This window comes from Rhinoderma darwinii, chromosome 4 (assembly GCF_050947455.1).
Source record: "Rhinoderma darwinii isolate aRhiDar2 chromosome 4, aRhiDar2.hap1, whole genome shotgun sequence".
NCBI classification, from domain to species: domain Eukaryota; kingdom Metazoa; phylum Chordata; class Amphibia; order Anura; family Rhinodermatidae; genus Rhinoderma; species Rhinoderma darwinii.
The window spans coordinates 70,651,143-70,664,949 of record NC_134690.1 but is presented as its reverse complement, the minus strand read 5'-3'; the positions used below and the strand labels follow the sequence as shown (position 1 = coordinate 70,664,949).

The 13,807-nt window shown below is 41.1% G+C and overlaps 1 protein-coding gene across 1 annotated transcript; it reads left to right on the top strand.

Annotated features, from left to right (window-relative positions):
- Nucleotides 1-371: 371 nt before the first annotated feature.
- Nucleotides 372-2,964, top strand: LOC142760723 (alpha-1,4-N-acetylglucosaminyltransferase-like). Its single transcript, XM_075863915.1, has 3 exons — nt 372-524; nt 606-884; nt 2,374-2,964. Exons 1-3 carry the CDS (start codon nt 372-374, stop codon nt 2,962-2,964), a joined length of 1,023 nt encoding a protein of 340 aa, XP_075720030.1.
- Nucleotides 2,965-13,807: the final 10,843 nt, after the last annotated feature.

The following is a 13,807-nucleotide window of genomic DNA, read 5'->3' as shown; positions in this document are numbered from 1 at the left end:
AAAATACGTGCAGACAGTTTAAAATCTGCCTCAAAATTCCTGAAGAAATTCTGAGGCTGATATTTTCTGCTTGCAAAAACTCAGTATAAACAGGGCCTAACTGTTCATTGTATGTTTATAATAGGCTTTAAATACAGTAAAGAGCGCATCATCGATGTCATTGGTATCCTGGTACGGAGGATATTTGAGGTGTGCACTCTCACCTGCTACCATTTCTTGTGGTTGTGTTGTAAGAAACATTACTTTGTTCAGTGGATTGCTTTGTAAATTGGAATATTTTTCAGATACTGTCTTTGGTTATGATATTTATAAACCAGATACTGAAATCAGTCTTCCTGTTGTTTTCTCTTACAGTTTGATACTGCCAAACAATGACAATCACGAAACACTTCAGGATACTTCAATTTATATTATTGTTGATTTGTTCTGGATTTCTCTACAAAGTCATCTATCAAAAAAGCAATGCTTTCTACTTCTCAGAATTTTTTATAAAAGGCACAGGTCCAGATTTCTTCAATGAGAATGTATTTGCTACTCAAGTAAAAAATGCACTTACCTCAAAGAATACAATGGAACACATAAAATCGCATGGAAAAAGTACAGAGGACATCCTAAATCGTGGAGATGGAATCATATTTCTGGAGACTACAGATACACTGCAACCAAAACCATTGGTTTTGTGTGCTATTGAGTCAGCGGCTCGTGTATATCACGATAGACCGGTAGTCTTCTTCATGAAAGGGTTAAAAGAAGTAGATTCAGACGGTGAGAAACGATCGCTAAAATATTTCCCAACCCTAAAATCTCTGGATAACATATACATTTTACCTCTGATATTGGATGACACTTTGAACAGCACACCATTTCTTCCATGGTATAACAAGGTATTGATTCTTTGGATGAATGCCTTAAATAAACATTTAGTTTTGGCATAATATATCTTTATAGGGTTCAGACTTTTTTCTGTTCCTCTTATACAGCTGTAGTTAAATCATAAAATTCTAGCTGCCTAGAGCCTCCAAAATGCACCTGCAGTTTATAAACTTATACATATAGATTGATTATAAGATTATTTACTGTTGCATAAATTTGTCTTCGGTAAGCACCCCCTAGTGGCAGCTGCAGGTAGCCTGAATTTTACCATTTATTGCAATGACTATATGAAAGGAAGCAGAGGATTTGGATCTTTATTGTAATTGTTAGGTTGGGTTCACACGACCACATTAACGTCCGTAATGGACGGACATATTTCGGCCGGAAGTCCCGGACCGAACACAGTGCAGGGAGCCGGGCTCCTAGCATCATAGTTATGTACGATGCTAGGAGTCCCTGCCTCCCCGTGGAACTACTGTCCCGTACTGAAAACATGATTACAGTGGCCGAAATACGTCCGTCCATTACGGACGTTAATATGGTCGTGTGAACCCAGCCTTATAAAGAACAGAGATTACCCCAGGGCAGTAAAGCCACTTTGAAAGTATAAGACATGGTTATAGACAATCAACAGGTCATTGCAGTTGGTTGCAGAGGGTCATATACCAATTTGCCCTCTACAAATCCAAATGTATGTTGCATTATTTCCAATTCATAGATCTTGTCTCATGGTTGAACATAGTTTCTAGAAAGGTCTCTGCATGGTACAGTGGAACACCAAACAAAAACTATTAGATCCCTAAAAAAAGGCCTCAGCTCAAAGTTTATCATGCACACTTTAAAAAAGCTCAACCCTTCTTTAAGCATTGGATAGACTGATTTATGCTAATTTCTCATCCTTTTACTGATGTTTGTTGAAATACTTAAATCTTTAATAAAAAAAACTATTGACACTACAAAAGCTCAAGCCCCCTCCTTAAAGCACACACAAACAGACACACACACACACACACACACACACACACACAAATAATTTTAGAATTGTAAAAGTCCTCTTATTATACCTCATAATATAATCCATTGTATTGTAAACAGGACCATCAGCCAAAGTGCCCAAATAAAACACAGTAATCCTTGAGTTTTTAGTTTATTTCACTTAATTTTTATTTCAACAATTTTTTTAAACAATTATTACCCAATAATTGCAACAACAAACTTCCATAAATTGATAAATATGTTATCTCATTGTATTTATCTCCCATGGAAAGGACCATATTTATTATAACATCCTATCATTTGAATGCACTATACAGTTTGAAAAAAAGATTCAATGACATTATTTTACTATAAAGTTGCATTCTGAACGGCAGCCCTTGGTGCCCATTTATTACTTTATAAAATTGTTCTTGTTGTCTTGGGCCACCACCATTATCTGCATTTGACTCCAAAAATGTTTAATTTCTGTTTTTTTTTAATTATTTTTTTTTATTGCATTTGTAGATTATTCCAGAGCAAGAAAAGTACTGGATTCACAATATTGCAGACAGCTGTAGGTTGGCTCTTATGTGGAAATTTGGTGGCATTTATATGGATACAGACATCATCTCTATTCGGCCAGTTCCTTATCAAAACTTTGTGGCTGCGGAGTATCCTCAGAGTTCTAGTAATGGCGTCTTTGGATTTTCTCCCCGACATAATTTTACATGGAAGTGTATGGAACGTTTTGTGCAAGATTATAACGGTGAAATATGGGGACATCAAGGACCATATCTCTTTACCCATGTTCTAAAACAATCATGTGATTTACCAGTTTTTAAAGACTTAGAAGATATCAATTGTGGAAACATTTCTTTCTTGAACCCTCAACGATTTTACCCCATTGCGTATGGAGTTTGGAGACAATATTACGAGGTTTGGGACAAATTGCCAACGTTCAATGACTCTTATGCCGTTCACTTATGGAACTACATGAACCACAAGGAACACAGAACTATGGTTCCTGGTAGTAATACATTGGTGGAGCATCTCTACAAAAAGCATTGTCCTTCCACATATGGAGCGATACAAAGAAATGAGAGCATTTACCTATAGTCATTAGCGAACAAACGTGTCAAATTAAGTCTGCCGGCAAATGCAGAGGAAAAGCATTTATAGATTTCTAATCGTAGACATCTTGTAGTATGTTCAATCCTTATAATGCATATATCAAGCTCCACTAGGATGGTCATTACTAAAACAAAATTGTGTAAATATCCTATTTATCTTGGTACGGATTTGGTAAGGGTTAATTTGACCAACTAATTTAAAGTGTAGCTAAACGTTTGACAAACTTCTGAGATGTCATAGAGACATGTCAGAAGTTTGGATTGGTGGGGGTCCGAGCACGGAGACCCCCACCAATCGCTAGAACGAAGCAGCTGAAGCCCTCATGTGAGCGATCAGCCGCTTCATGTCTGGTCGGCTTTTTCCGGAAACAAATGTATCTGTGTAAGTCTATGAGCCCGTACTCTGATACATCGGCTTTCCGGAAAAAGACAAACAGACACGAAGCGGCTGATCGCTCACACGAGCGTTACAGCTGCTTCATTCTAGCGATTGGTGGGGGTCTCAGTGCTCGGACCCCCACCAATCCAAACTTCTGACATGTCACTATGACATGTCAGAAGTTTGTCAAACGTTTAGCTATACTTTAAAGGGAAATTCCAGGAAAAAGGAAGGGGAAGATTTACGAAGCAACATGTGCCGGAATTCTGCCTGAAATTGCCCTTCAAAAACTGTCATACTTTAAAGACACTTTTTACACCTCACCCGACAAGTGTCTAGTAAGATGGGCATGGATAAAAGTAGTCGTCAAATGCACCAGATATATTAATGGCGTATTCTTTGGGCACAAAATATTGGCATAAGGGAGAGAAAAGTCTCTAAAATGTCTAGCAAGATTTATCATACAGCGTGCACCGTTGTGAACAATTTTGCAGTTTCTGCCTGTCTGGCCCAGTAATAAATCTCCATTGTACTTATTTATAAAGAAGTTGTCCAGAATCTATAATGAACCATTTTTAGTTGGGCTCGGTTTGTTAGACAGGGTCCAAAAATGCTTGGTTATTCCCATCTTAGAAACACTTGCATGGCGGTTAGAGAAAGCTGCGTAGACGGGTGGAAACCTCTCCATTCATTCTCACCAGGATGGACAGGGGTCAGGCGACATCGGTGCAGCCAGTGGATGACCATACTACATGTTCATGCTCCTTTGAATAGGAAAGTCACTCACTACCCTGGCTGCTGGTCAGAGATGGGCAGAGGAAATAAAGGTAAGTACCACAATTGAGATATGCAGGCCGGATGTGGGCTTGCCTAAAATATTTTAACCCCTTGGCGTCGCAGCCACTTTTCCTTTTTTTTTCCTCCTCCATTCCAGAAGCCACGGGACGAGTTGTAGTTTTTAATGACAACCTTTCATTTACTATATGATGTACTAGGAAACTGAATAAAAACTCTTTGTGGGTTAGAATGGGAAAAAAACTGTGATCCTTGCTTTTTTGGGTTTTGTTTTTACGGCGTTCACTGTTAGGGAAAAAGGACATGTTAACTTTATTCCGTGGATCAATATGTTTTCTGTTGCCAAATTTTGAAAGCCATAATTTTATTATTTTTACGCCGATATACCTGTGTAAGGGCTTGTTTTTTTGCAGGTCAATCTGGGTGCCACGGCACATTATATTCTGACGCTGGCTGGGCTCAGCATATTGGGATCTGAATTTTGGGGTTTGAATTTAGGGATTCATCTAGAGCTAGGAGAGATGAGTAACTAATGTTGGATGTTACTTATTGGATCAATCCAGTAGGTAAAAGCTGATTTTAAAAAAAAAACTGCCGACCCTGCGTTTGCAGGACAGTGTCCAAGACAAATATTTTTTCCTATATGAACAAGAGAAAACCTATAGAAAGATAGGCATATTGGTGTCAATTATATTCATGTCCCATGTGATGAAAACATATAGAGAACTGTTAAATAAACAGACCAAAATTGTATATGAAAATTAATGAACTTTCTTTATTGTACATATATATCAATAAAAGTTATATAAACTTGATAAAAAGGGAGAAGAGAGAGCCATAAAGAGAAGGTGGCGGGCTGAGGTAGTATATAGGTAAGGTAGACAAACTCAAAAAAAGGAAAATGGAATCTTTTTCCAAAGTGTTCAGATGCTAAATAGCCCCACTGATAACAGGTATATAGTTGTAAAACAATTACATAGCTAAAAAGGGTATATATCAGAGTAAGGGATAATATAGCTGCAGAAGTATTTAAAGGATATGTATATATATATATATATATATATATATATATACCAACCTCAGCCAACCACCAGCCGTGTACCGTCCGTTGTTTTGATGGACCCATAGGCTTCAATGGGCGAGATGGATATGGAACAATGGACAGAAGTAGGACATCTTCTATTTTTACTTTTCAACAAATTTTATTGAGTTTTACAACAAAGTAAGGAAATATATTGCATGAACACAAAGAAAAGAGGTGTATAATATATAATATACAACAACTGATACAGCAATGAACTACACAATATGTCAAACAGTCAAGGCAATAATGATAAAAGAACGTAAAAAAAGGGGATACAAAAACAAAATTAGGAAGTGGAAAGAGGGAATGGAGAAAGGGGAACAGAAAGACGGGGAAAGGTAAAGGAGGGGTCGGTCAGAGATCTAGAAAAAAAGAAAGTTATTAAAGGCGGTGATCATAGCACCAGGTAAGTGAGAGTAGGCGTAATTGATCCAGGGCAGCCAAAGCAACTCGAATCTGGCAATCCTATCTAGTAAAATACTTGTGAGTTTTTCATTCACAAATATTTGGTCCATTCTGGTTTTGACACCTGCAAAAATTACAGATTGCTTTTTCCAGGATTGGGCAATAGTAATTTTAGCGGCCAAAAGGATGTAAGAGAACAATTGAAATTGTGCATGCGTTAGTTCAGGGGGTTCGAAGTGTAGGAGAGCTAACTTGGGGTCTTTATGTAAAATTATGGACATCTTCTATTTTTGACGGAACGGACGCATGGAACTGTTAAAATAATGGAAGTGTGCATGGCCCCATAGAAATGAATGTGTCAGTGTGCTGTCCGTTAAAAAAACGGATAGCACCCTGAAGAAAATAACTGAAGTGAGCATGAGGCCTAAAGCTGGGTTCACACGACCATGTTACGTCCGTAATGTACGGAACGTATTTCGGCCGGAAGACCCGGACCGAACACAGTGCAGGGAGCCGGGCTCCTAGCATCATAGTTATGTACGATGCTAGGAGTCCCTGCAATCATATACTGATGACCTATCTTGTGGACAGGTCATCAGTATGAAAAACAGCACTATGCCCAGACAACCCCTTCTTAACTGTTGAAATGCATTTACCTTGAAAAGCAGTGATCTGGGCATATTATCAGAACAATGCTGCCGTCTAGTGGTAGGTTTGAAAACTACACTCTTGTAGCAAAATAGTTCCTTTTTACACAATTTAAACAGTTATGGAAAAAACTTATGAGGTCATACATACTGAGATATTGATACTTATGTTCAAGATGACAAGAAGGTTTAGAGGTCAGCACTGTTTCCTTGCAGCATTGGAGTCTTTTGTTTGGGTTAGATCAGGGCAAAATCTGCCTGCAATTTGTATTCTAATGTGCTCTAAAAAAAGGCACAAGCTCTGTCCTAACTGTGACATACGCTCATGTTTTGTAAGGCCAGGTTACAGCTGCATTCTGGCTTCCGTTTCTTTGCTCCATCATAGGAGCAGAACAATGAAAATACCATATCTTGGATGAGTTGCATAATTGAAACCATTGGCGCCTGATGGAACCCATTGACTTTTTATTGGGTTCATCGGGTTCCCGGCATACTGCGCTAATTTGTCCGGCAAAGACAATGGAATCTGTGTGGGAAGTCCCTAACAGAGCCTACAACACCAATGTGAACAGCCCCTAAAATATAATTCTTTCTAAATACATTGATAAATAAGCTGGAAGTCTCACCCACACTGCACCTCCACACAGGGCAAACTTTTGAAATATATGGACCTTATACTTTCAAAGGACAAAGCCCCCTGAGCTGGTACCCCATTATATAGATTTGGTGAGGTTTTGAAAGAAGGTGTTTGGTTGGGGAATAACAAATTTTGTAATCTGTGGGCTCCTCTAATGGGAATGGAAGCTATTATGCACCCTTAAAGGACTTTACCATATATTTGGTGGATCCCTCAGGAAGGCAAATGAAGATTACCTGGGACATGAATTTAACTGGCCCCAAGTTTGCACATTATTGCCTTTTTAATGAAAGTATAACTGTGTGGGTCATATGCAGGGACTCTGGATTCTTTTGAAATCAGTAGTCTGGGGTCCTGACAGCAGTGCCACCGGTTCCGCCCGGATGGCGGTCCTTTACCATTTTGAAAAGCAAAATTCAAAACTGAATGAGATGTAGTCCTTAAAGGGTAACTAAACTTTCAGAAAACTTCTGATATGTCATAGTGACATGTCAGAAGTTTTGATCAGTGGGGTCCAAGCACTGAGACCCCCACCGATTCGCTAAAACGAAGCAACAGAAGCGCTCAGGTGAGCGCTGAGCCGCTTTGTTTCTGATCGGCTTTTCTCGGAAAGCCAATGTATCATGTACGGACTCAATAGAAAGTCCATGGGCCCGTACACTGTTACATAGACTTTCCGAGAAAAGCCGATCAGAAACTAAGAAGCTCAGCGCTCACACGAGCGCTTCTGCCACTTCATTTTAGCGATTTGTGGTGGTCTCAGTGCTCGGGCCCTCACCAGTCAAAACTTCTGACATGTCACTATGACATGTCAGAAGTTTTCTGAAAGTTTAGCTACACTTTAAGAGACTGTAAGCAAATAATGCTCTCTGGTAAGTTCTGATTGACCACAGTAAATAGAAATGAAACAGGACAGGATTTCATGGATACCCGAACTGTTACTATAAGTTATTTCTCTATCAGGGCCTACAGCATAGAACGGCATAATATGTATGTAAGGGTCCAATCCGTCTCCCGCTCCCGCTCTTATCTGCTTTGGTTGTCAGCCCCCTTCATGTGTCCTGTTTATGTGCTCCCCCGGGTCATTGTGGGTGGTGGTTTCATTGATGGGGAGCAGGTGGCGTAACTACAGTATAAGGGATGCAGAGGTAGCAGATTCAGCATTAGGGCATTATACCCCTGGTGGTGTATGGTCTGTGGCGTAACTAGGAAAGACTGGGCCCCATAGCAAACTTTTAACAGAGCCCCCCTCCCCTGGGTGTACACAACCCCCCTTGTAGACAAAAAGAACAGGCTTGAAAATGCCTTCATAGAGGAGGTGAAACTTTGCGGTCTTATGTTGGATGAATAAATTTCCTTTTTTTAAGTGCTGCTTCATGTTCTCTTTTTTTGGACAACCCCCCTGTAGATTCTGCCACACAGCGCCCCCTGTAGATAGCGCCATACAGCCCCCAGTAGATAGCGCCATACAGCCCCCCTGTAGATAGCGCCATACAGCCCCCCTGTAGATAGCGCTATACAGCCCCCCTGTAGATAGCACCACACACAGCCCCCTGTAGATAGTGCCATACAGCCCCCCTGTAGATAGCGCAATACAGCCCCCCCCTGTAGATAGCACCATATAGCCCCCATGTAGATAGCACCATACAGCCCCCTCCCTGTAGATAGCGCCATACAGCCCCACTGTAGATAGCGCCATACAGCCACCTCCCTGTAGATAACGCCATACAGCCCCCTTCCCTGTAGATAGCGCCACACAGTCCCCCTGTAGATGGTACCATACAGCCCCCCTGTAGATGGCACCATACAGCCCCCCTGTAGATGGCACCATACAATCCCTCTGTAGATAGTGTCATACAGCCCCCCTGTAGATAGCACCATACAGTCCCCCTGTAGATAGCACCATACAGACCCCTGTAGATAGCACCATACAGACCACCCTGTAGATAGCACCATACAGCCCCCCTGTAGATAGTGTCATACAAACCCCCCTGTAGATAGCACCATACAGCCCCCCTGTAGATAGTGTCATACAGCCCCCCTGTAGATAGCACCATACAGTCCCCCTGTAGATAGCACCATACAGTCCCCCTGTAGATAGCACCATACAGCCCCCCTGTAGATAGCACCATCCCTGTAGATAGTGCCATACAGCCCCCTCCCTGTAGATAGTGGGACAACCCCTTTAATGGCAGAGCGGGGACATACCTCCCTGCTCTGCCATAGTGTTCAGTGGCATCGCTACCGCTGTAGCAGCCATAGCGGCTACTAGCAGAGCCTCCGGCCATGGGAGGGGGCCAGTGCCGCGGGCCCCGTAGCAGCCACTTTGGCTGCTACAGTGGTAGTTACGCCACTGGTCAGGGTACTGGCAACATCAGAAATCCTGCACAGTGTGAGAAAAGTAGTGTGACATACCTGTCTTTTTGAGAATTATTTTTTGGTAGTGGTTAGCACCCACATGTGTTTCTACATAGCTCCATATTTTTCCACAACGCTGTAAAGGAAGAAAAGCAGCACTATGAAATAAATTGCAAAAGCGTTCCTGCGAACTTGACCTCGATCCCGGGTTTTAATCAAACAGTGAAGAAATCGCAGCACTCCAAAGTACTCCAGTTTCTTTCATCCATGTCACTCCATAGTTTCGGCCTATTGCAGGGCGGTTTTCAAGCAGTAAGATACAAGCAATATCAGGTACAAACCCAAGTGCAAACAGCGAGGCGTACCCAACCTATCATACTTTTATGTCCTGTCTAACTGAGCGATCATATACACTACATGGGCAAAAGTATGTGAACAAAACCCTCCTAATTATTGAGATCAGGTGTTTCAGCATTCCTGAAGGAATTTAGAGGCAGATTTTTCTGCCTGCAAAAAAACTGCGTGTGAACATAGCCAAAGGGCACATTCAGACATGGCAGAATTGCTGTTGAATTCCGCTATGGACATTCCGCAGTGGAATTGTGCAGCAGCTGTTTTTTACATTTGTTTCTATACATTTACATTACATTTAGGAAACTTATGTTGCGGAGAAGCAGTGGAATTTCAGCATTTGCATTGCAAGTCTGCTGTGATATCCACAACGTCTGAATTACCTGTCAAATATGAAAATGTTGCTGCAAATTCGCAACGAATCTGCAGCAAACATTTTCAGTGAAAAAATTCTGCCACGTCTGAACATGGCCTAATAGTCATTGGTGTGTACTGTATGATTCCATTAAAGGGGCATGGTATGGTAGCATTATTTGTCACTGTATGGCGGTGTATGTTGAGAATGTACTAAATTTACATATTGACCTTCATTTTACAACTCTGCAAACCAAGTATTTTATAAATATCGCAATGGCATAAATATATTTTTAACCAAATTTCCAATAGATTTTCATGTTTACCTTATATAGGAGCAGATCCATATTAGATATATGCATTACATTTTTTTTTGAAAATTCCCCTGTTCTGCCGAGTAAATTGGCTGGGGAAATTTGTTAAAATCATTCAATCTAAGGCATAGTATTTAATATTATCACAGTCTCTCTTCAGTAGGGAAGTAAAATAATATGAATCCGTATTTTACTTCTTTTTTTCACTTTGGACATGTATGATCTACCATAATGAGTGGGAAAAGAGACATTACAACTTTCATGGAAATACTGCTGGACCTGAAAAGAGGCTGCTACGTTCCAAGCTCGCCTAGCAGTTCATGCTTTGACCACTAGATTGCAGGCATTAGTCATGGAATACACAATACAGAAAGTTATGGCTTTTTAAACGAATATTTAAAATAAATATTTCGTATTTTATTGTTAAATCAGACTAGAAGATTTGAACACAGACTTTAATTTTGTAACTGCTGATTATAAATATTTACCAATTATCTATACTACCAATAGAGCTAGTTGCTTCTTTAACACCTATTTCAATAGCTTTTTCTATTTTGGCTTGATCTAAGTATAGATACCTATTAAATGAGGTGCAAAAATCTTGGGAGAACCTGGTAGCAGCTGATTGTGGGTATTTTTTTGCTGTAAGCCCCTGTGGTCCACTGGGGGTCAGACTACCGCCACGGCACCCCATCGATCAGCTATTTTGAAGGGGCTCGTACTGTGAATCCTTGACACACTTGTAGCGGCGGTTCCCAGTTATACAGTCTTCTCCCATTCTCTTGAATTGGAGAAGGCTGTAATGCTGTGAAACGACGATACAAGTGTGTCATCGATTTACAGTACGAGCAGATAATGAATGAAGGGGAAGCAGCGCTCGCAAGAGCAGCGCGGTGACTTCAATACAGCTGATCGGCGGGGGTGCCGCAATGGGGCTCCACTATAAAGTCAAAATAACATACTGCATAAAAAATGGAAGTGTGAACCCAGCCCAAAACACTTGAGGGCCACTTTTAATAGTTTTTATATCTTAAACTGATGTGGGCTAACAGCGGACTTTTCAACTCTACCGGTTTTACCAGGAGTCACCCTATTTTTAGCCTCCCTTACCTGGTGATATATCGTTTTCACTCATTTGCTGGGAGGTAGGCCGCATCCATCAAAGAATCGTCCATTATCTAATAGATTAATCCTGTATACTTACCCTTCTCGCTCCTGTCTCTTGTTCAGCTCCAGGCGTCGCTGCACTGGGTCCTGACGCCGTCTGGTAGCGGACACAATGTCCTGACACTGGACAGAATCAGGACCCATTGAAGCGGCGCCTGAGGTGAGGGGGTCTGGTCTGGTTAGTGGGACTGATATTAATATAGGGGTCTGGAACGGAGTCTAATACTAATACAGCAGTTCTGAATATATTTAGGAGGTCAGGGGTCTGAAATTTAGGGGTCTGGGCTAGGGTCTGTTATTAATATAGGGGGTCTGAATATATTTAGGGGGTCTGGTTTCGGGTCTGGTATTAATACACAGTAGGGGCCTAGTCTGAGTATAATATGAATATAGGGGGGCTGAATATATTTACAGGATGTGGTCTGGGGTATGATGTATATATATATATGGAAGAACTGAATATATTTAGTCACATATTATATAAGCCAAAACCTAGAAAAGGACACGTCCTGTTTTGTTGTGACCCGCTGCCCTAGTCACCCCTGTATCACCCCTGTATCACCACCAGGAGGACACTTTCACACAGCAGTATTTGATCAATATTTTGCATCAGTATTTGGTAGCCAAAACCAGGAGTGAAACATGAAAAGTGAAATGTTATAATGGAAACATTTGCACCTCTTCCGTGTTTTGGTTCCGCTCCTGGTTTTGGCATCAAAATACTGATGCAGAATACTGACCACAATACTGCCGGGTGAAAGTGGCCTTATAGGTAGGCTCCTGGTATATATAGACACAGTTGGCAACCCCCCCCCCCCCATCTCAAAAAATCCTTGATAAACATTAAGCATGTTTACTCATATTGGCCTGGGCAATCCAAGGCCAGTGGGCCCTGGCATTGACCAGGTTTGCTTGACAATGATGTTGCCCCACTGACAAGCCTAAGGCCAGCTTACACTTGGCTCTGCTCAATGCCCTAAAATGAAGTTTAATCGACGTACTTGTGTTTGGGGATTGATAGCACGACAGGCACTAGTCTGCTGAGTCTCTGATAAGTCTTCATATTATTTGGCACCAATAACTAGAGATTTGGAGTGATGCCATTGAGCACAAGTTAAGGAAACCGAGGACTGTCACATACTTCATGGATAACATTGCTTTTCCCATACATCATTATAAGCTGCTGCCAATTAGAGAACGCTGCACATGAGCCGCTGAACCAGCAGATCACTGGGGAGTGTTGTGTGTGATGCAGGGGCATCGGGGGATCATTAGAAGCCGTCCTCGTCTCCAGGGTCTTCTGTTGTTGTAATTATTGAGACTTCATCAAAATTATGTCACAGCAAAATGCAGAAGTACAAGGCTTTATAGTGAGATAATGTGTATTAGGGATATTGTGAACCGGAATAATATTTAAAGTAAATGGTACTAAATACACCTATTGAAATCCAACAAACCAGGTGTGTCTCTACATAGCCAGATGCAAATCAGCTCCATCGAATCAGAATAATCCGCACAAGGATCGCGCTGGCAAATACGCAGCATGAATTCGACTTTCAGCCACTGAATTCTGCCGCAGATCTAAAAAATAGGAAGCCGATTTGCTTATGGCAAATCCATGCTGTGTGAACATGGCCTAACACTAATCATGCACCACCATTTCAAGTTGTGCTTTAAAATAAAGGCATTTATAAGATCAGGAGAGTAGCTAGGGGTCCGGCGGGGCATGTGCCCAGGGTGTTGGGTACGTGGAGGAGCGCCTATAAAACACTGAATTGGCTACGGTATTTAGACACAGGGACAGGGCTGCAAACCGTTCTTTGCTCCCATTAAGAAAAATAATTGTTAGGCTGGGTTCACATCAGCGATCTTTCCGTCGGAGGAACAGATGAACGGAAAGCCAAATGGAAACCGAAGCTTCCATTTACATTACTATTGATTTCAATGATAATTCTTCCGTTGCAGTTGGTTTCCGTTCCATCTATCACATAACTATCTCACATCTATATTTCTATCTATCTATCTATCTATATATCTATATATCGCATAACTATCTATCTATCTATCTATCTATCTATCTATCTATCTATCTATCTAGGCACATTAACAAATTATATGTATTACAATGTCTGCAATTCAATAACTCTATGCATCCAAAAGTCTTTAAAAACAAACCACAAGATACCTCTATAAAGCAGGAGGTTGGGAAGAAAATGAACAATCTATTTTACACATCAGAAGATGAACAGCAGAAAAAAGTTTTCTCAGCTTTCCTGAGCGCATAAACTTCATCAGTTCGGTACACGGCTGCCCCCTAGTGGACAAGAGCGACGTTACA